The 23,499-nt window shown below is 32.7% G+C and overlaps 2 protein-coding genes across 3 annotated transcripts in view; one reads left to right on the top strand and one right to left on the bottom strand.

Moving 5' to 3' along the window:
- LOC110373692 (probable E3 ubiquitin-protein ligase sinah) overlaps window positions 1-15,316 on the bottom strand; it is a 42,597-nt gene extending 27,281 nt beyond the window's left edge. The window contains exon 1 of one of the 2 annotated variants that reach the window (XM_021331031.3): window positions 15,084-15,316. In XM_021331031.3, coding sequence (XP_021186706.2) covers window positions 15,084-15,119 — 36 coding nt within the window. In that variant the 5' untranslated portion in view covers window positions 15,120-15,316. The remainder of the gene's footprint in view (window positions 1-15,083) is intronic. The other variant, XM_021331032.3, reaches the window with a different exon arrangement.
- Window positions 1-23,499, top strand: part of LOC110373694 (adenylate cyclase type 2) — a 217,996-nt gene that overhangs the window by 147,362 nt on the left and 47,135 nt on the right. The window lies entirely within an intron of this gene.

Genomic DNA, 23,499 nt, shown 5'->3' with positions numbered 1-23,499 from the left:
TTAATAATATGTTTGATAAAATATTTATAAATTGTATTTGGTACCTATGTTAATCACGGTTTATCAATTGTTCAGTTAGGAACTCCCCTTATGAACGTAAATCATATTTTAGGTTGTAAGCAACAACAAAAATGAAAATGTCCCATGTAGGTACAGCAGGAAAATGTACCAAAAAAACTTATCACATTTATCAAAACAATCAATTTCCGATTACTAACATCGTACTATGTCCCCTTTCTTTATCAAACACATAATCCGTCGTATTGGAAGTAGGTTAATAAGATAATAGAAGTCAGCCAGACAATATGGAACATCTGTCAGATAAGAAGTGCAAATATTTAATACTGCTTTTAGATAAAGTCGGTTGAATTTGATTCTTATCGTGGGAACGCACTGCGCATATTGAGAAGTGTCTTAGAACAGTTGAACTGAACTGTCCTTGGAAACTGTAGACTTTTGGATTCTCGTTTGAATAAGCCTAAAAAAATATTCAACTAAGAGTCAGTTTCTTACTTTCCAAAACTTAAGTACATACGAATAATTCTAGTATTATGAAGCTGAAGAGTTATTTGAACAATTCGTACAGTGTTAGATAGCCCACTTACCAAGGGTAGCTAAGCCTATTTTTTATCCTGGTATTCTAAGAAGATCCCAACGAATACGAGTGAAACTCCTCTCCGAAGGGAGGAAGTATTAACAGCTGATTTCCAAAGGGCTAAAATATTTGACGGTAACTTCATCCAATACAAAATACATTGTGTATCAAAGAAATCTGTTGCAAGTCTAGAACTGCATCACTGCACTTTAACTTCCCTCTAGTTATGCAACGTTTTATGTGCATTGACGTGCATTTGCGTCACTCTTCATAGCTTGTCTAGTTTTATGATAATGTGGGCGAATAGTGTTTATTATGGGGTACTGTAGTTGTGTCAGCTATTTGGGGAAATTGTTTGTTCTTTTGAAATTCATAAAATTAATGCAATGAAAATAAAATCAGGCTAAAACGGTGTAGGGTATTTATTTTAAATTCTTTTCTCCGGTTATTAAATGCCACCCGTTAAAAATGACTTCTAGAATAACTGAACTGATTACAGAAATTCTTTCAGTAATAGAAACCATCTTATTCTGAGAATGTCAAAGGGGATTAGAATAGAACCTTCCTATATGATATGAATTTATAGACGACCTCTCGAGTATGAGGGCGCGGGTTCGATTTCAGGTCAGGCAAGTACCAATGCAACTTTTCTAAGTTTGTATGTACTTTCTAAAGTATATCTTAGACGCCAATGATTGTGTTTCGGATGGCACGTTAAACTGTAGGTCCCGGCTGTCATTGAACATCCTTGGCAGTCGAGTCGTTACGGGTAGTCAGAAGCCAGTAAGTCTGACACCAGTCTAACCAAGGGGTATTGGGTTGCCCGGGTAACTGGGTTGAGGGTGTCAGGTAGGGCAGTCGCTCCTTGTAAAGCACTGGTACTCAGCTACATCCGGTTAGACTGGAAGCCGACCCCAACGTAGTTTGGGAAAAAAGGCTCGGAGGATGATGATGAATTTATAGACGAATCAGTAGGTTGTACTATCTATCTAATATGCTAATGAATATCAAAATTAATCATCCATTTTTATCGATCTCCGTACCTTCCTGACTATTATTTCAAGACATCACACGTCAAAACTAATCAACAAACTACAGGTCCCCCACAAAAAAAAGTACCAAACCAATTAGTCATAATATCATAATATACCCCAGTACTGTATATAGCCACGCACAGACAGACATACTATTTCGGGAACAAACGCCCGACGCGTGAGTCAGCGGAAGACTGTGTCATCGGGAGTTTACCTATAATAACGTATTTTCAGTGGCTCTTACACTAGAAAGTTATTTTACTGCTAACACCTTTGAGCTCCTGAACTATTTTGTAGGGAACCTTTAGGCTGTTGTATTTCTTGTAGTAGACTGAAGCCTATTTATTGAATGTGTTTTAAGTTACTCAATAGTCAAGATCAGATTTTTTTTTAATTCAAAGTAGCCTGAAAAACTGCACTTTTCGAACGTGAGAATTACATGAGACAGTCCCAAAAACGTCCATCTTGCACCACATATTACTTACACACATTTATAATAAATATTATGTACCTCGGTTTTAGGAAATGCAATACTTTATCTGCAGTTCAGATAACCCACTTTATTATTGCTAAAATTTGTGCTTAAAACAGGAAAACTAAGCACGTATATATTTATGTTATCCTGTGAAACATAAAAAGTATGTAAAACTAGGAGAAACATTATATTATAATTGTACCTCATGATATGATTTTTTTTGGCCTAACAACTAATTTCCCAAAGAATCATAAAAACAGTAGCCCATGTTAACTTTTGTATCTTTGTTAAAACGACCATTCGCCATATTTTATGACAAGAGTAGACGCGCAAGCGCATTGCAACAAGTAAACAACTAAAGTATTTACTTGTAGCTCTCTGACTCATTTCTAAGGAATTTCTCTCCATTTCTTTGTCATTTTATACCGTGGAATATTAATTTCTTGCTCATTAATTTACTAAGTGCGTCGCATGATTAATGGCCCTTACGATGTTTTTTTGTGGTTAATACGGTTGCTGAAAAAATCGTTGCGCTAGTAAGAATTTTTATTTGTCATATTAAGCACCTATTTTAAATCAAAAAGCTTAGCAATTCTACCCTAATTTGAAAGTCAGCATATTACTTACACCTACAAAATATTAGAAAAAAACAATGTAACGTCCTGACTTACATCTGGCTACTGCGTTTTGATTATCAGCAATCAGGACTATAACCAAATTGTTTGCAAGCAAACATTTACATTTCTGATTATACAAACGGACCCGTAATATTTACATATATATACAGATATTTAATACGATCACTATCATGATCACTATCACTATATAATCACGTCATATCTTATAAAGAAACTTAGCCAATGCTAAAGAAAATTTCTTCACAAAGAAGTGAAATAATCCAATGATTGTTCGCTGGCCTTTCTAAGGTAATTAAAACTCCAACTACAGTAGATACTTACTATCTATGACGCAAAACTTAATGAACCAACTTTAGCGGAAACTCGTTAAACTGAACCAATGACGCAAGTGTGGTAGTTTTTTTTTTCATTTCTAGCAACACTTTTTTATGTTATGAAGTTCCTTATATGGTTCTCTTAGAAATTCATAATATAAGTTTGCCTGTTGGCTTGGTGTTGATTGCTTCAATTGTCCTCCTCTACCACTAAATATTTTTTGGTTCATGGATTTTAGGATACCTACATAGCCATCTAATGTGGTAATGCTACCAGTCTCTTCGGTACGCTCCCGGTGAGCAACGATGATAAGTTTTTAGACGCCATAATGTAATGATTATTTTTATTGATAACATACATTATAATAATGTATAATTAATGAAGGAAAATAACTTTTTCATTAGACATATTACATATCAACATTTTTACCTGATCTAAATTACTTTTTATTTTAATGTACGATAAGATATGACAGTATAAAAACTACAACATAGATATTACGGAACCCGATACAGTGACATGTGTTCTTTTTTCTATATCAAATGTCACAGCGAGGGAAGTGCGATAACCATTCACTGTTAGTTTTTTTTATCAATTGTTATGAAACTTTATTTGCTATCGGCCTTGTTATGCGTCTGTTCCGATCCTATGACGCTTTTGTATCGAACTGACGAGTCATCTGATAGTTAGAGATATTTTTAGTATTTTTAATAAAACGTGGAACTGGTTGCTCAATATAAAATATGAAAGCTGTATGTGCGTTTATTAAATTGAGTTTGTGAGAAAAAAATAATAAAAAATGTTGCCAGTAGTAAAATATATAAAACCTTCAGTTAATATTAGCCGCTCATTATCCTTTACCAGTCATTCGTGACAACTATTGAAACTCAAGGCGAACACTTTCGACTATCACTTGACTTGCCTTCAACTCGGTTTTATTAACAAGAATTTTATTTATTTTTGTTTTCGGGGAATTATTTTAAAATGTCAGTTGAATAGGTAGTGAAGTTTATATTTTAATTGTGCTACAATTCTACATACTTTTTTATAACATATTTTTTGGAACGACTGCAATATTCTCCTTAGTTACAATGTTTAAGTAATACGCTATTCTGAACTCGTTCAATAACATTGATACACTGTCCTACTTTGTCAAAACCTCTAGAGACCTCAACAGAACAAAGGGATGATACAATATTGACAATACACAAACAAAATGAAACATTACCAATTTTCACACACATTAAAAAAAATCCTTTGCAAATATGCCGAAGGTCCCTTTGTTTTGCTGTCACATACCAGGTTGTTACTCACAACAGCCCAATGCCATTGGCAAGGTCACTTGCGTTAGATTCAAGTCGTGAAGAAGGAAGTCTGTTGTAAAACAAAACCTGGTAAGTATGTGAATGTCGCTTATCGCATGATAATGCTTTTGGGATGTATAATAAATTGGTCGTGCGTGTTTTGTTTGACTGTGGCAGTCTAATGTAACATTATGTGTAATATTTGAATAGGCAAGGTGTTGCAAACTTTCTGGTTTCTAAATGACAGCCGGGATTTGAATCGAAAGAGTGCTAACACAAGGGGATAAAATTGATTTATTCTTAAATGCAATTTTACTCTCCATAATTTTAATAAATAAAAAGCAGCCGAATGTAATTTGCTTCGGATGTGTAATATAATTAAATCACTCGTAAAGTCAATTCGTATAAAGTGCTTCAATGTAAAAAAGGGAATTATGCAGATACCCATGATAATCTAATCTGTACGACTCCTAAGTTAAGTGAGTTTTTATTTCACGAAATAATACGTTTTTTTTTTCTTTTTTTCAACTACGAATTAAAATAATCTGTTGATTCGTTAGAATTTAAAAAAAAGTTATATTGACTAGTTCGCTTTTGTCTGCGCCATAATATTGCTATTTTCAAGTACATATTATTATAGTTGATAGTCATAAAATACAGATGTATCATTGCCAATAATATCATAACGAGAAAAGTTTTATTACTTTATCATAACTTTTTATTACTAATCGAACAGAAATATTATTTTCACATTTTTTGTTTTATTAGATTCCTTACTGTCTATCGATAGCATTTTTTTTTTTATCTCAACATGTGACAAGCAAAGATTAAAAAAGTGTCCCATGGCTATATCCCACCTGCTCCAATATCATAAGGTAGTAATGCATCTGCTTTACAAAAGCTGGCAAAAAATTGGGAACACTTTTAACCAGTGACAGTCAACCTGTCATACAAGTTTTTTTTTCAAATATATGGCTTCTTGGGACTTGTAGAGACAATATGAAAGAAAGCTGTTACATATGGTATGTATTATATTTCTTGCTACAGCCACCTTATGTTACATTATTATGTTAATATACCTAGTAGAAAGAAATGTGTTTCTGGGCCGTTTTTGTGTCATTTTAGCTTCCAGAAAAAATGTAAGTGTTGAATAGTGAGCGTCTTGGGGACAATTTTTTGTTATGTTGGCATACAAGGCCACCATTTTGGCTTGAGTTAAATTCGAAGTTAAATAATAACAAGAAAATATTAATAATTTAACTTATTACCTAATGCTATGTTCAGTAACTTTCAACGAAATAGTTCTGACTGCGATTCAGTTTTGATATCAGTCCAATAACTTTAATATTAAAGAGACTAACTTATTGCAATCAGAAAACAACATTCACATAATAATATTTCTCAAATATTGACCTTTGCTAGTTCTTTCATTAATAAAACTTTTATGGTTGCAAATATTCAATCTACTTTATTGCACTTAATATAAAGACACCAACCTGTATCAGAAATAGATTATTTAAAAATACTATAATAACAAAAATATTTATGATGTAAACTTCGCCGTTTCCCATTGCGAAATATTCTCAATATACAACCCTATAATACATAAAAATACGTAGAATCCAATTTATTTCACACACACTACGTCCTCAGATTAACACGGCACAAAACAAATGAACTCATGAAAAGAGATCAGTTCAATTAAAAACATGTTCATTTACAATTGAATCGTGTTTGTTTAACTCGTTGACGGTACAATACATGCCCTGTACATGTTTAAATTGTTCGGGTATTTCAATTAAATTCGGTTTTGAAATATTTTTGTTTTTCATTAATTTTACAATTGAGGTGAAAATTGTGTTCGGTTTTTTTGTGCAAAATTTAAAGCGGGTTACTACGACGTTTTGAATGTTAATAGTCAATATAGACGTATTCTATTTCCACATAACCGCCATCTTTTAACGGCCATTGGTGGTTTTTCTTGAAATGATAGGCATTTGGCATAACTTGTTTGGGGCTACTGTCAAAGTTTTATCTCTGGTAGGCTAATGAACAGATAGATAGAATATTGGGAAAGGCCGTAAGACATTTCAGCGTATAAAACATAAACACATACATTCTTTTACACATACTTATATTATTTTTCTTTGTTTATCAATTACTCTCAAAACACTACAGGGCTTCATAAAGAATCGAGTGTAAACCAATTCAGCGATGCATTGTAAATGTCAAAAAGAAATAAACACGCCTTGTTATGAACTCTTTCGTTTATGATGGAATGTTTAAAAACAATATTTTGTGTTTAAAATAAATTAAAGTACATTGTAACGATTTGTTTTCACTTAAGTATTCACAATGTGAGCTCGGTGGAGTTCGTGGCTAATTAATAATTGTATTGATTGGTCATAAGGTTAAGCAACGCTTGTATCGGTTGTATCGGGTCCGTGGAAGGAATGACCATCTTACCATGACGAGTTCCCCTGTTTTTCGGCTTAAAAGTTTGGACCCCGGCTGTAATTTGAATATTTTTGGCCGTCATTAGGGATATCGCTCCATGTAAAATATAGGTACTCAGCTGCATTCGCGTAAACTGGAAGCTGACCCCAACATAGTCGGGAAAAGACCAGGCAGATATTCACAATGTATTGTTTGTGTGGTTTAAGATATATCAGTATATAATGAAGCCTTAATGGAGGATGTGGTTACCACACTTCCTTTTAATGGTGGTTACCGGTGAAGGTAATATTACACTATGGGAATAATGTACTTTATAATTTTAACTCACGAAATGTACGTAAATATCTATAGTTTGGTTTCTTTATTTCCTTCCTTACTTGGGAACCAAGCCATTAAATCCGCTATTGTATTTTTACATGCTACAGGTATTGCTAGTTGCAATTCTGAAGACCAAATCTGTTTAGAACGAATGTTTCGTTGCTTGAATGCGTTTTTCTCAAGAACTACTGGCCCGATTTATCGATAGCCCATTATTATTGAGGACGGCTTTTTTTATCCGGATGCGTGAAGTAGTTCCCACGGGATCCGTAAAACCTCTAACGGAAGTCAGTTTAGTTAATAAACTAACAAAACACATTTTTTTCTGCTTAGCGCCTCTTTGTATTCTAATGACATTTTTGTAGACAAAATTAAAATTCGATAGGCAAAGACGAGATGAAAATATTAATAAGGTTCTTACAGTTTTTGGTCAAGGCTCAATGTTTGGAAAACTTATGTGATCTTAATTTAAAGTTTTGTTCGAAAACTACGTGACAAGATTCGTAAGTACTTTTTAGGACACTTCTAATAAAGTTAGCGAAGTTACCGTACAAAGCCACTTAGCATAAAAAATTGGGATGGTATTTAAACAAATATAATGTTATTAATGAATGAGGACCAAGACTAAACAAAAATAATATGTTTTTTATACCTACCCAAAAATGCAGCTCATTATTTTTAGTTCCTGATCCTATATTTACTTAGCGGATTTTCTGATTCCGTATTTACGTACCTATGGTGTCAATATTTTCGACCAAACTTTTTTTACACCAGGACGGTTTTTCCAGCAAAAAAACGAGTTTACCACTATTATCAAGCTTATTAACATTACAAGGACAGAAATGACGCACGCATGCATTCACACGGCTAACGTTTTTATTATTTATTCGGTTTAATACATTATTTATTATGGTTTAATATAATTTCAATAAAATCTGTCTGAGAAGGAAGGTTTTTTATAGTCTCACTCTGCTGATTCTTTTTTGTTTTTGTATTGTGACTATAGTGTCCAAGTTCTGATCAATTTATTGCGTAAGAAATAACAATTTTTTTTCGCTGTATCTGCATAGAAAAGTTGATGGCCTTGAATTTCGAAATATATTTTTTGTAATTATTCCGATAGTTAGAAATGATTTGGCTAATTATAAAAACAGAAGTATTCACCATACACTGTTCACAGGAAGAGATAGATCCCACCAAAAACATTGAATGTAAAAAAAAAGCCAATCCTCTACGCAATTCCTCCACCGTAAAAAGTTTTGAGATCGCATAGAAGCCAAGTCCTGTTCAACTTTATTTGTAATAATAAATCAATATTTTGTGACTATATCAATAGTTTCGTTCACTTTACAATAATATTGACTTGGCTATGAGCACAATAAACTACAAATATAATACAGCATATCTTGGAGAGGTGAAAGTCAAACATGAAGTTTAAAATCAAATAATTAAATACTTTTAGTTTATTCGATTGTTACTAAATGACCGACAGTGAGTATCATCCAACATCAATGAACTGCACATGTACTATGGCGCATGTTTAGTCCATGGTGATCTCAAATTCCAATCAGTCCAATCGTAAAATCATGTCCATAATATATATTTATGAATTCAACACATTATTTCAAGGAGCGACTTTTAACTTGTGCTCATGGCCAAGACAATATTATTGTAATGTGAACAAAACTATTGATATAGTCACAAAATATTGATTTATTATTACAAATAATGTTGAACAGGACTTGGCTTCTATGCGATCTCAAAACTTTTTACGGTGGAGGAATTGCGTAGAGGATTGGCTTTTTACATTCAATGTTTTGGTGGGATCTAATTTATTTTTGTAGGTCTCTTTCTTCTCTAAGTATATAACAAATTAAATTAACTTACATGCAAGTAACTAAATATATAACAAACTAAATATTTACACCTAAAGTAGCACGTAAACAACATTTTTTTTAACTAAAACATTTCGAATTCTTGAATCGAATATCTTTTAGAATAAAAGAGATCTATTTCAGAGGTAAATGGCGCTATCACATGAAATTATTTGTTTTTAAGTACTACTTATACTAAGCTATGTAACGAAACCATAGCGCGATTTAGACCAGAACAACGCCATCTATCGAGCGAGCATGCAGTATTTATTGCACTGCATTAATATGAAAGATTTTATCTGGATTTTATGATTATTCATTTCATTTTAACCTAGCTTTTTTATTCATATGTATGTATATTTAATACATAATAACAATAGTGGTATATTTTATTACGTAACAATAAAACAAATAGTAACATTTTGTACATAAATAAATAACAAAGTTATCAATGCAGTCAAAATACATACACAATGTTCTTAAAAAACCGCAAATATAAATTTGTTTCCTATTTTTTTTTTAAGTTTTAAGGTTTTTATAATTTTCCCTTTATATGTAGTTAATAACCTATCTTGGTGCCAAATTTGAAGGTTCTAAGTTTGCTAGAAGTACCTTAGACTTTTGATGATCGGTCAGTGAGTGAGTCAGTGACAAAATGGTGTAACTTTGATCGCTCATAACTCGTAAACTATTTATTCAAATGTCTTGAAATTTTGAGACTGAGCTTGTTCCAATACTTACTCTTGGTCATCGAAAACTTAAACTCTTAGCTTTGTTCTTATGGAAGATACAGGGGGCTGAAATAGCCGCGAAACGCTTCGAGAAAAGATGGTACGGCCGTGCCCGCTTTGCTCGAGTCTTGGCTGGGGCACTGCCGTGCCCTCAGATGGGAATAGTCATGAAAGCATACAGATGATAATATCGATGGATGAGAAAAGTTGTTAGTTTGTTATCGTTGTGTATCATACGATATAACCCGGTTCTACTTATCCTGATATGCTTCCCATCTATAGTGTAAATATTGAGATTAAACGTTAGTAAAACAAAGGTACCAAAACAACCACTAAAATACTGCTAATGAGCTAGATAATTATGCTAGGTATAAAAAAAATAGAACATCGCACTCAAAAAAATCGCACTCTGACCACAACCACAAAAATATTTCTATTAATACCTAGTTAAAAACCTCAAACTGTAATCAAAACAGTTATAGATTTTTTTGCCAAAAAAAAACAAAGATTTACGTCATACACACAGGTCGATCTCATTCTCACACTAGAACAATAACGTATAAATACAATCCTGATCTATAAAAACATAATTCACGTCATAACATAACCAATTAGTTCAGACTTCGTCAATATTATTATGATCTCTTAAACCCATAGGTCTCTTATACCAATTACAGTAATTCTTACTAATCATCATTATATTATTGCGAACTGCATTTGTTCCGTTGAAAAACAATAGATGATTAAAGACTGAACGCAAGGCAAAATGTTGAAAAGACACGTAAAAGTTTAGTGTCTTAACCCCCAGGATGGATCCTCAAAAAATCACTAGATGTTGTGAGAGATAGTAAAAAGAGACTTAAGAATGACAAGACTAAACTTAACCGGATGAAGGGATTTTCAGAGCGAAACCTTTTGAGTGCAAAGGTAAAGTCAAAATACATTGAAGATTGTCTCACTCTCAAAGAAATCACTGGTGTTACTGATTAACTAGAAATCCAAGAAGTTGTACCATAAAACAGCTATTTTCTTCCATTACTTATCTTTCCATCAGATTATTTATCAGTAGCAGTAACACATAATAAAATTAAATATGGCGTAAATTGAACTACTTTGTGCGTTACACAGCTGATTTTTGTTATGCACATGCCTCGTTATGTAACGCAAGACTTGCGTTCATATGCCGTATCTTAAGTGGGTCAATTACCAGAGATAATATTGCATTGATTGGAAACATGCTTATTGAGAAATTACTTGTGGTTATGGCTTATTTCAGCATTCAATAATAAATCATCTATATCGAATGATTAAATAACTAAACATATCTTTAATATAAAGTTGATGAAAGAAACGAGATCAGAAAAGTAGATAAAGAGAATACAGAAGTTGAATTAAATAAAACTAAATAAACTAAAAATGAAGCAGTAAATGATAGTTTTTATAATACTTTATCTCGAGTTAAATCAAAAAACAATAACAAAGTCGTAAAAGCACAAGAAGTAAAAATAAAGAAACAAGGCTAGACTCTAGACGCACTGTTCGTGACATTGACTGCTATAAAAACTGTATTGACAATCTCGTAATATTGTTTTCTTTCGCTACTTACTTTGCTGAAGAAACTTTAATTAGTAATCTTAATAACTATTTCTTTAAGCCTTTTGATCATTTGATAGGTTCTCAAAGTTTGCTACATAAGCTTAAAATTCAAACTGCTATTTATTTTAATGATAAAGATACTGAAATAATTTAATCGTTGAAAGAGAAAAAAACATATGAAAGGTTAGTAATGTTTTGTGTATTGATTGATTAGTTTATGGGACAAAAACGAATCAATCAATCATGTCGATTATAAAACCTTCCATAGCAACAGAGCATATACACCATAAAGTAGTTCAAGCAGAGCCACTAATTAAACTTCGATAGCTAATAAACATGAACAAGAAACCCATTAAAGGATCGTTCACCGTACATGTCTATAACAAGTTTACACTTCCCTAAGATTACCATTACTTCGCAGTTTATTAAAACAGAAAGGATCAGTTTTTATAACAAAGAATTATCAGCAATTAGACTTAATTTATTCTAAAACGCAATAATCGAATCTAATGGATTTCCTTCAAGGAAATCGATGCGAACATCGATTAAGACGCTCGATCATTCGATATAGTGGACTATTTTATGATCAAGAATTAGAGGGCAGTACGTATCAATTTTTCAAAAGGTCACGTTTCTAAAATGACCTTCAAAACGGTTCACGTGTTTGGACCAATACGTATTTGATAGATAAGTAAACAGGTCCCATAAAATGTATCTTCAAAACACGGTTTCGTCATCATTGTTTTATGACCTTCAAAAGTTTTTGTGTACTACGTAAACAGCTGTTTTCTGTTAGACGACAAATAATTGCGTTGCGTTTCCAACTAAATCTTGTCTCAATGCTAATATTTGTCAAAGAAACTACTCGTCAAATATTTAAAACTATGATGTATGTTTAAAGGCACTTCCTTTTATCAATGATTCTTGTATTCTTTTGTATTGATGTTCTATTGTAAATTTATCGACACCTTTTTCAACAGCACCTTTATTTCCAAATCCCAATGTAGAACATTTTTTCCTTTCTTTGTTGCTCATATCAGTAACTTCACAACGACTTACAACATAATAAGCAAAGCCATCTTTATCATAAACACAAAGAGAAAATCTCTTTGTCATGTTTTCCTCTGAGTAGTGGCCTACTTACTGAATTGACATGGATCTAGATTTCAGTGTGACGAGACATAACAAATTAGTGTCAGGCATAACAAAGATGATCTTCAAACAGCTAAAGAGAAAAGGTAAACAGATAATGAGGCTGTGGCACATATGAATACGAATGCAGACAGCAATGTAGCTTTAAGATTTATTGACAAACTGTAACAAACCTCAACAAAAATCAATACAGAACATGTGAAGACTTGCATGACCTTTTGCACGTATCTTTTTATGAAGACGTATGAGACATAGAGTATATTTTATGGAGAGAAAGACGAATAAAATAATTGTGGTGAAATTAACAAGGATTGAAACAGTAGCATCCACAATTAAGCTTAAATGATCTGGACATACAATGACAATTTAAGGACAGTTCAAAGCTAAGGACCATCAAGTTAATTCAGACGACATCCGATTAATAATGTTTTCTCATAAAACATTAACCGTCTTACCACAAAAACTTTTAACCGTCAGTTTAAGCCTTGTCTAAAAAAATGACAAATTATGACGTTGACATATGGTTCATTTTGCAGCCACAATTTTTTTAGACAAGCGTAAATCAAGTGTTTAAGTTTTTGTAGTAAGGCCATAAGAAGATATTTGAGTCATTTAAGTGAGTCAGGTCTTTGTGACTAACTGGCGAGCTATCCCTAATTGTCTTGGGTTTGTTGAACATTCCGGTAAAACATGTGGTAAACACCATAGCCGTGTCATAAAGGAAATGTCTTCAAGTGTAGCTAACCTGTCTCATGATGTCTACAGACTGAATAATACAGATGAAATTCTAACGCAAGACGAAGAAATATTTGCAGAAAATTATACGAATATGTTCGACCACTTGTGACAAATTCGAAGTCAAATAAATAAAACCTAATCCTCAATCAAGGCTTGAAAAGAGAATTGAAATTCCTGGTCTTTTAAAAGATTTGTCATCAGTGTCAAAGGCATTTAATCATTGTCTTTGTTTCACGGTCATGCCAGGTAAACTCCGTAGATTAACGGACAATAGATAAACAATTGAAGAGTCCTATCGATTAGTATAAGAGGACAATTATATAATTGTCCTCTTATACTAATCGATAGGAGTTATTGTAACTTATTAACTTATTTAACTTATTTATAAATCCTGACATCTTTATGTTGGGATTTTCTGATTTCGCAACCAGACAGAAGAATTTATGACGTTCTTTATTATTAATTGATTCATTAATAATCTGGTATTCAATCATACGAGTTCTATTACGTCCAAAGCGGAAGTTATCATTGAAATTATAAAAGTCAATGTCAGGTTTAAGTTTTTGATATAGTTTACCTTGCGTATCTAATTCTAGGTCAACTCGTGTTAGAATTTCAGATTGTTCGTATACAATAATATTGTCTTTGAAGCTATCCATTTTATTTCACTCATTCATTCTCATTACCAGCAAAACAATGCTCTTTAATGGACTTAATTTATTTGTTACCTGCAATTTTACCTCAATTGTAACAACTACAAACTTCCTCGTTCATAACTGTTACCTCATCAAACTTGACCTAACATTATATTACCGTATCAGTTACATTTGAATTATAGTTCATAACAACTGTTGTTACGATTCCCATCACGGCTGGTTTAATCAACGCATTTCCTTGTGAATTATCACGAAGATTTATATGTAGTGTGGTATTATTATTAATATCAATGTGTACGTGACAATTGCACGTGGTGTTTCGTACAGCGTAAGGTGAAATCGTTGGAACGTGATCGACATTCCTAGATGCTAATTTGCGAGATCGATAGCGTTAAATAGGTCATGCGATGATCTATATGATTCACTGGTTTTAACTTTCCTTTTACATATTTGGTGTGTCCTTTCTTTTTAATGAGGTTAGTTATGATTGGTTCAGGTAGACAGTTCAAAGAACACATTAGCTTAATGTCATTATTTTTCGTAGAAATTCGTAATATTATCTCCTAACTGTAATTTATTCTTAGAAAACTTTATCGTTTATACTTTAATTTAAAATCCTCATTTTACTACCGTTAATCCTAAACTTCATTTCTTCAAAGAGCCATTCCTTTGGCTTCAAGTATAACATCAAAAATATCTTCTCCATTAACGTAATTACCATTTAATATCTGGCCATTTAAATTCTTGCTTAATCGGCCATATGGATTGCATGTGCATCGCGCATCCCGTTTGCCATATGGCCATGGCCTGACATCTTTCGTCTGGTAATATAACCTTGGATGCATGCAGTGCATTTACCTCATATGTCTCTATCATTAAGTAAGATAAAAAAGGTATTGACCCACTTGTGAAGCAACTCAAACTTGCTCCGGAAAAGGTTAACTTGTGAACATTTTAAGGGTCTGTTGACGTCACACGTGGTAATAAAAATACGGATAGGGATTTCACACCGAGGTTCAAAATTAACTTGCGGAGATAAGAGCGTTCGTTTGATGTTAGTTAAGAACTTTATTTTTAATATCGAAAATATTTGACGGATTTCGATTGACAACAAAAATGACTGTAATATTTTATTAACTATGGTTTGCAATGCACTCAAAACTAAACTAGCCTGCACCAAACGTAAACAAAAAAACTTACAAAATTACTCACCAAGCCTTGAATCCTAGGAAACATTTTGTAACAAATAAATTTATCACAGCACTTCACTTAAAAGCACTATCAGTAACACTCACTATCACAAACAGAATGCTTGCAATAACATTATATAGAAAAAAGTACGAAAAAAAAAATATACGGAGTTCACCCTGTATAATTAAGCTGCGCACGAGTGGCTTCGTTGAGCGATCGCGAGTTTGTGACGACGAGCCAGTCTTGCGTACGAGTCGGTGATTCACATGTGTGTGTGTGAGAGGGGGGGGGGTCTTTGTTTACCTGCTGATGCTAATTGGTGTTACTTTTTAAATATTTCAGCATCGCTACTTCTTGGCGGGTTTTCTTTTGTGTTCTTAATTGAGTTATCGGTACCTTTTCAGATGTTTGAATGTAAATGGACTAAGGTAAATGGTTTGTTTCACGGATTTGGCTGTAAATGGGGATAAAAAAATCCGTACACTTAAAATTATGATCAATACTTTATCTAAACAAAAACAAGCGCCAGTTAAATCAATCAATGATGTTCAAACAGAAGTTATCAATTATAAATTAATTAATTTGTATTATGACTTGACAGTAACTGATAATGTTAAGTAAATAGTGCTATGCTCTACAGGTCATGATATTCTAGTTGGTACTACTCAAATGTCTGGAACTTACGATGATTGGTATACAGGTTTGGAAACCAGAACTTTACCTGCTAATCTGGCAAGCAGCAGGTGTGTCACAATATTTAAAATTAAATTATTAAGGATACATTGCTCTACAAATCATTACATAGTATAAAACAAAGTCGCTTTCTCTGTCCCTATATCCCTATGTACCTATGCTTAAATCTTGAAAACTACGCAATGGATTTCGACGCGTTTTTTTTAATATGTAGATAGAGTTATTGGAGAGAAAAGTTTATATGCTGCAATGCTGATATCCAGCAAAGCCGGGGCGTGTCCCTAGTAATGTATATTATTATGATGTTTTGCAATGATTTCTGACAGTCTATTTACCGTCTCATTACTAAAAGTATTCTCTATCTTAGTAAATAAAAAATATTTAATTCTCTTCTTACCCTTTTAAAGTGTTGATCAATATTTTAGCTCACAGTATTGGTACGAGTATTGTTTCAACGTCTGAAGCTTACGATCAGGTTTTGGAACCAGTTTTCCACCTGCCAGCCAGCTAGAGCCTACTAAGTGGGTGTGTCTATTTGTTTACCACTAGTTTAGCCTTTAAATACACGTATTTTAGGAATAATTTTAATCGAATTGTAAGTTTTCTCGTCTTTTTCTCGTCTTGCTACTTTATTGGCGTCTTCTTCGACACTGGAGCATTTGGTAATCATTACCCTTGCACAGATTAGATTAGCTATTTCAACTTGTCTGATTCCTTAAACAAGAACTTCGAAGAACTTCGGAAATCAAGTAATTTTTCAAACTTCATCATCAGCCTTTGTATTTAATTGTCCTACTGCGGGCCACAGGCCACTTCTCATGTAGAGGAAGGATTGAGCGTTAATCACCACACATGGTCATTGTCACGGCGAAAATACAGATCGATAACTAGAAAAATGCCACTATGGTAATGCTCCGATTTTGATTAACTCTTCTACATGCAAAAAGGACTTTAATGGCATCCTTAGCCTTTCGCCTTTCAATAGTTTCTATCTACAATTTGATATATTCTATAGGTCAAACTGTTGCCTACGTGACTGAAGGCAGTTGCGGCGAAGCTTAGAATTCTATCCAAGTTCGCGAACCAAGTTCTTATGAAAATATGAATGCATATGGCAAAGTTACGTCTGAGCTGTGTCACAGATCGAAAGATAGTAAAAAATATAAAATAATGCCTGATAGTATTAGGACTGTAAGATTTTATGTAGACGGTGGTCAGATATTTTTTTTTGACACGTGGTAGTTTAAAAAAATGTAACGGTCTTGCCCCTTTAGAAGACCTTGCTTAAATAGGTATATTAAAAAAAAATATTTGAAGATACGCAAGCCGATGGCAAAAAAAGACAAATTAGTTTAATATTATTTTCGTAATACTTACTAAGTGACTAATATGTTTACCAAAAGTTATGTCCGCACTTCAAATACAGGCATTGTTTTAATTTATCCTTTTAAAGTAAGTAATTCTAGTCGTAAAAACCACTAATTAGCTACTCAAAATTCCACGAAGGACTTAAAAGGGAAAGAAAGGGATATTAACTAATTATACTGAAAGACTAATGACTATGGTATTGGCAATAAGTGTCAAGTAAACGTGCTTAATATTTTAGAACTAAAATAATTGTTACTAATACTTGATATTCATTATTATGCAAGTCAGGTAGGTCTTTGTAATTATTAATGGGTCGTTTTCAAAATAATTGTAAATAACGGATATGAAACAGATAGGAAAGCTATATTATTATAACAGAAAAGTAACGGAGATGAATTATTAGGGTTAGTATACAACGACATAATTTTAAAAGAAAATAAGTAGGTAGTAATCGTTCTCTATAATTTCGCTGTCGTTCAGCTGGTGTTAGTAGCATTTTGCTGTGAAGAAAAAAACCTTAATACGTAAATATTAAATATTTTACAACAAACCCCACAGTAATTCTTATACCCGAACTAAAGCCGTCCCTAGGATGTACGTAGGTAAAATTATTTTTCTCAACTATCTCAAACTTATCCCACTATAATACATGCAAATATCGATTGTAAAAATGTATAACGATAGAATACATGTTCAAGTTTTAAATTTTATTTGTGGATTGATTTTTATTTAATTTGTCCATGTCGACTTTTCGTAAAAATACCTTTACAAAATTATAAAATAAAAAGAAAAGTGGTAGGTTTGATTAAATACGTTTTTATCTCGGTACGTACACTGTGAGCAAACCTTAACCGCTCATATCTGTTACGTCACAGAAAAAAGTAATCGATATGATAACCGATATGAATAAATTGCTTGTGTCTAATCTAAAAAAAACTCTTTTTCAATGCTAATTCTTACTTTATACGAAACTTGTAGAGTACAGTGATAGTATCAATATACATTTATTCTAAGCTGAGTTATAAAACAGTAAAAGTACTTACCGATACTTTAAAAGTCTCACAGTAATAAGTAACTTTTAACTGTCGAATAATCACTGCACCACAATATTTCGTGCTTGTTGCGCTTAACAAAATTACCGAACATTTTTGATTCGTCGATTCTTTTGACAGTTCAGTTGCTAATGTTTTAGGTAAAATAATTTTGATAACTACTACAAAAAGATTAAAATTACTAACGTAATAGACAGGAATAACAGAAATGAAGTGAAATCAAGACATGCTTTAATTAATTATTCCTGAATCCTGCGTGCTATATTTCATGATAATTTTAGCAAATTCCTTCAGGTTCCACAATGCTCTGCTAAGAAATAAATTATTTGTCAGTTAAAATACTAATATTGAATAATAAAATGTTTTTTAAATGTCGCGCCAAGAATGTGGACACGCATTGCTTATATGAAAACAAATGTTCTACGTTGTAGTTTTCTTTTAATTAATCATTCATTGAGGATTATGGAGCGTTATTTTTGTTTTTCATAATGCTTAAATAAATGTTTATTCTGTTTTTAAGAGTAATTGGCCAGTAGCTATTTTTTTAAAAAGAATAACTGTGTTGGACGTTTTAATATACAATTTTTTTGAATATGGCCCTAATAATAATTAATACTTTAACTTTTTACCCCTTTTTGCCGCAGTAAAAAGCAGGAATCGTCTCTTTGCGAACAAATAAAACCAAAAGCATACTATAACACAAAGTGATGCAGATACAGAACTGATTCAACTCCATATCAGCTATATTACGAATGAACTTGGGACAGAGTCTGTTAAAACGATTATTTTTATGGCAAATTCTGTTTTGTTTGTTAATACCGTATCAAAATATTCAACCCAAAAAATGCTGCCTCTTTTAGGTGAATAAATAACTTCTTTCCTCTGAAGGTGGAAAAAAGAGGGTCAGATACTCTAGTATCTACCATCATCTTCATCTTTCGAGCCTTTTATCCAACTTTGTTGGGGTCGGCTTCTGTCTAACCGGATGCAGCAGTGCACCGGTGTTTTTCTATTACCTACCATGACAACATTTTTTGAAAATCCCTAGCGTCTAAAAGGTTCTGTACTGCAAGCGGGACACTACAATATACTGTTATGACGCCTGTTTTGATATCTTCAAAACCTAATTTACATTATGTCTTAACCAGATGCAAGGCCTACATTACGTAGTGTTTCAACAATGTTTGCATAACCCACGTCATCAGCTATCACGGTTTTGTCTGCTTAACCAATAACAACTTCCTCAATATATTTACTATTACATTTCTTGCGACTGAATTTCGCGAGCACTTCTAAGAAAACGTTAGTCATAACATTAATATTCTTCGCAGCATCATTGAAGTCATTAAACAAACATACGTTATCTTCGACGTAACCTGAATTTGTAGACGTGATAAATTTTCTTGTAATTTTAGGTCTACAGTTCTTTGTCATTGTTTAAGTAAATTATTATCACTCTAGTATGTTTATTTTAGCGATTTTACCTACACATCAAGAAGATTTGCATCACGCACTACAAAAATTATGTTACATTTCTCACGTCGTTTTAGTTCATCCCTATGCTAAAGTTCATCAAAATTGGTCTAGTTGTTTTACCGGTTAAGCATGACAGACAGTCTGTCGGACTGTCAGAACAGTAAGCTATTTTGTACGCCACGTTCTTTGATCAACAAAACTAGGTTTATTGTCATAGTTTCTAGGAGCTATGAGTAAGTTGTTATTTCAGGTGAGAAAGTATCAGATATTCCAGTGAACTCGTGCTTCTTTTGTTTTTCCTCGTGGCGAGCTTTCCACGAGTGATCATATGTATATGTAATATATCGGGAACTTTGTTAGTAGACAATGCCGTGCTTAGTGTGAGCCACAGTTTTAAAATCTGTTAATTGCATTATGTTTGTGTTTCAACACCTAAGTATGAAATTAAATCAACTTTGTGACCTATTATGTTACCTGCCCCAATATGGGTATTATTTTTTCTAAGAACTGTTCTGTAAAAAGTTTTCTGTCTTATTTCCTCTAGTTTATTTTCCGAAAAAACTCACACTTCTCTTTACACCGTTATTAGCTAAGCCCAGTAGCCTTTCATGGTATATTGGAAGCTATAAATAGCCCACCTTTCGGAAGGTGGTACATAACCCTTCGAGCTGTAAGAGGATTAGCACTACGCTCCAAAATCCCATTGTTTTGCACTTCGACTCCCAGAAATACTTATATCACTCTCTCATAGAATAGCCCAACGATAATATTATGCTCTTATTCTAAAAACAAAACAATAAACAGGGAAATATCTATTGGTATGCTATTCACTAAGATCTATTGTTAAGTGATGAAGGATATCGGTATTACGTGTCGTCAACATTCTTATTCATCCTCTTAAATTAAGTATATTGTTTAGGAACAATTAACTAATCATCATTAATGTTTCGCTTCGATTTTGCGAAGTTTTATTACTTTTACTGCTTTTACTGCCTAAAAAGGAATTTGGTTCGCTGCCACTCCGAAATAGCTGAACCGATTTTCGTGTAAGGAATTCAATCATAAAGTTTTTTTGAAGGGAATATGAAGACGGTTACGAAAACAGTTAGAGGTGATATTACCCCAACCTTCGTCATTGATCATTTTTTCCAATAGTAAAACCTCATGAAAATTGATTAATTGGTTTTTAAGTTTAATTCGGACAGACAGACCTGAGTGTTTTCATTTTCTATGTAAGAATTTTGCAATCTAGCTATTTCTGTAGGTACATCTTAGTGCACTGGAATAGATGGAAGCAGTCTAGCGTTTAATACCAATGGACAGACTAGACATTCGAGATCTAACGACTGTCAATATTATGCCGCTTGAAAATGCACTTTAATGTGAATGAAATATGAACTATTTTGCAATGCGATTTGAGATTTGAAGGGAAGGAAGGTTATAAAGCAGATATCAAGCGAAAGAAAATCTGTCTGTTATCCGTTTATTTTCTTATGTACAAAATACAAAACGAGAGTGAAGACTGAGATTAAATTATAAATAAATGTAATTATAGTTTTCTTACAGTGAGGAAAATTAAAACACCCATTTCAAGGAAAATTCTTATTAATCACCTTTTTAATTTACCTTATTTTATTTTAATCGATACTGCATATTAAAATATACCTATTAATGTCATATTTCTTTTATGGATAGAGTGTTGTGACGCAAATTGAGCTTAAGGGTTTAGAAACAAGGAAAATAAACTAGGTCAGAAATAAATGACGTTTTGTGCATAAGATTTGTACATTGACGCAAAAGTCTGCACATGTTTATTATATTTAATATTTTCCTCGATGCGTCAATAACTTATATACTGAATTGAATAGTGGTAGGTAGAAAAATATGTATTTTTCTGCTGGGTTTTTCTTCTCCGAATTATGGAAAAATTACGCATATTTTGCTTACTAATTTACTATTTACTGTTCTACTACCATTTTACAGTTCATCTGATTAATAAATATTTGGTCATTGAGTAGCTTCCTTATCCAGACATTGGATATCAATGATTGACACACCCGTTTCTTAGAGAGCACGTACCTAAATATCGGTCCCATGCCTGATCTCTTGTCGAACTCTATCGAGTTATATATATTATACACAAGAAACTCCATGGTTACTCTTTTTAACTCTCAATAATTAAAATAGACATATAAAAAATGAACCGCGATAAATTTCATATTTAATAGTCTCTTTATCAGTGAACAAGAAATATCAAACTAATTTAGCATTCAAAAAGCATTGCAAAATTTTGCACTAGCTTGATAAAACCTAAAATGTAGGCTTGTCACGTAGTCGACCTACATTTTGATAAGAATATCACTATTTCTAAGAGATGTTTGTGCTGGAGAAATTATGGAATTTAGGGTCACGAGATAAAAGCGATAATTTTTCTGACTTCGCGCACACTGGAGACTAAACAGTTGGCCGACTGTTGGCCAGGTAGTTCGAAAAAAGAGTTTGATACCTACTGTTTTTAGTCGGTTTGATACCTAATCTAACCTAACGGACAGACATCTGGGGAGTTTATTGCGCCACTTCCTCTTTCCGGCAAAAACACATAGGAAGTGGTGAAGGGCGGGCGTTTTGGGGGCTGTCTTTTGTTTTTGGCGTTCAAAAAGTGCTGATTTATCAGTTCAATTTGAATAAACGTTTTTGAGTTTGAGTTTGAACAAATAAGTCATCGTTGTTACGTGTGTACTTCCATTCATCTTCATACTGATTTATGAGCCCAAATCAACTATCGGCCGACTAAATGTGTGTTGCAGTGTGTGCCTACTCTTGAAGATATTTTGGTTCTTATAACATGTATTGTTCGGCTTTATTTTGATGTTCTTTTTATAAAGTTTTTGCATTTCCTTTTACGCGATAAGGCCTTTATTTTTGCAAGTGACGTCACAACTTTTTTATGTGTCAAGTATTCCATTTAGATAACTGGAAGATTACGTAAATACTCGGATTATGCAGTTTTGGCTTGTATCTGTTTTGTTAAGATAGCCCAATTATGTTTTCTGTGTATTTTTAGACTCTGATTATCATCAGGCGATTTAGAAAATTGGCTTTATCTACTTTTTACTTATCTTTAAAGTGGTGGAAATACTCTTTGTGTTAAGGTTTTTCTTGGGTTTACACAGACCGGTTTTTTTAACAAAATTACTCTATGAACAGAAGAGAATTTCCTGGTAGAGTTTAGCCTTATTATAATGCAATTTTTGGTGCTTCTTATACCTAGTTTGCATTTACTTGTGCATCTAGTATTACCCTTGAATTAATCAATAAACAATGATCTACATTAGTTAGACCTCCGTCTAATTCATTAGGGAGCTATGACGATCGAGTCTGAATGATAAGTAATTAATTAATACATTCCTTTTATATCTCAAGGCAATGACTATTGTAAGTTCTTGAGAGCCGAGTATATGATCGGTTAGTTAAGTAGCTAGATGTTCTTTTATGTTTTGTGCCCAAAAAAGTATTTACATTTATTGTTAAGAAAGAAGAAATTAGTATACAATCGATTGGAGAATTATAATGGTCCTTATGGTCTTGAATTATAATAGGTACTTAAATAAAAAAAATCCATTGAATATTTACTTACCTACACAATAAATGTTAATTACAAATTTTTCGAAATTAAGTAATTCATCGTGATGTTTCTTAGAAATATGTTATACCTAGGCATTTCATTAAAAAATATTAGAAAAATTATTACATACATATTTTTGGTTCTGTCGTCCCGTATTCTTCATGATATTTAATTTACTTATCTAAGCCCTTGAAGTTACCAACTTTACCTT

Source organism: Helicoverpa armigera, chromosome 11 (assembly GCF_030705265.1).
Source record: "Helicoverpa armigera isolate CAAS_96S chromosome 11, ASM3070526v1, whole genome shotgun sequence".
In the NCBI taxonomy this organism is placed as follows: domain Eukaryota; kingdom Metazoa; phylum Arthropoda; class Insecta; order Lepidoptera; family Noctuidae; genus Helicoverpa; species Helicoverpa armigera.
This window is presented reverse-complemented; position numbering and strand designations above follow the sequence as displayed.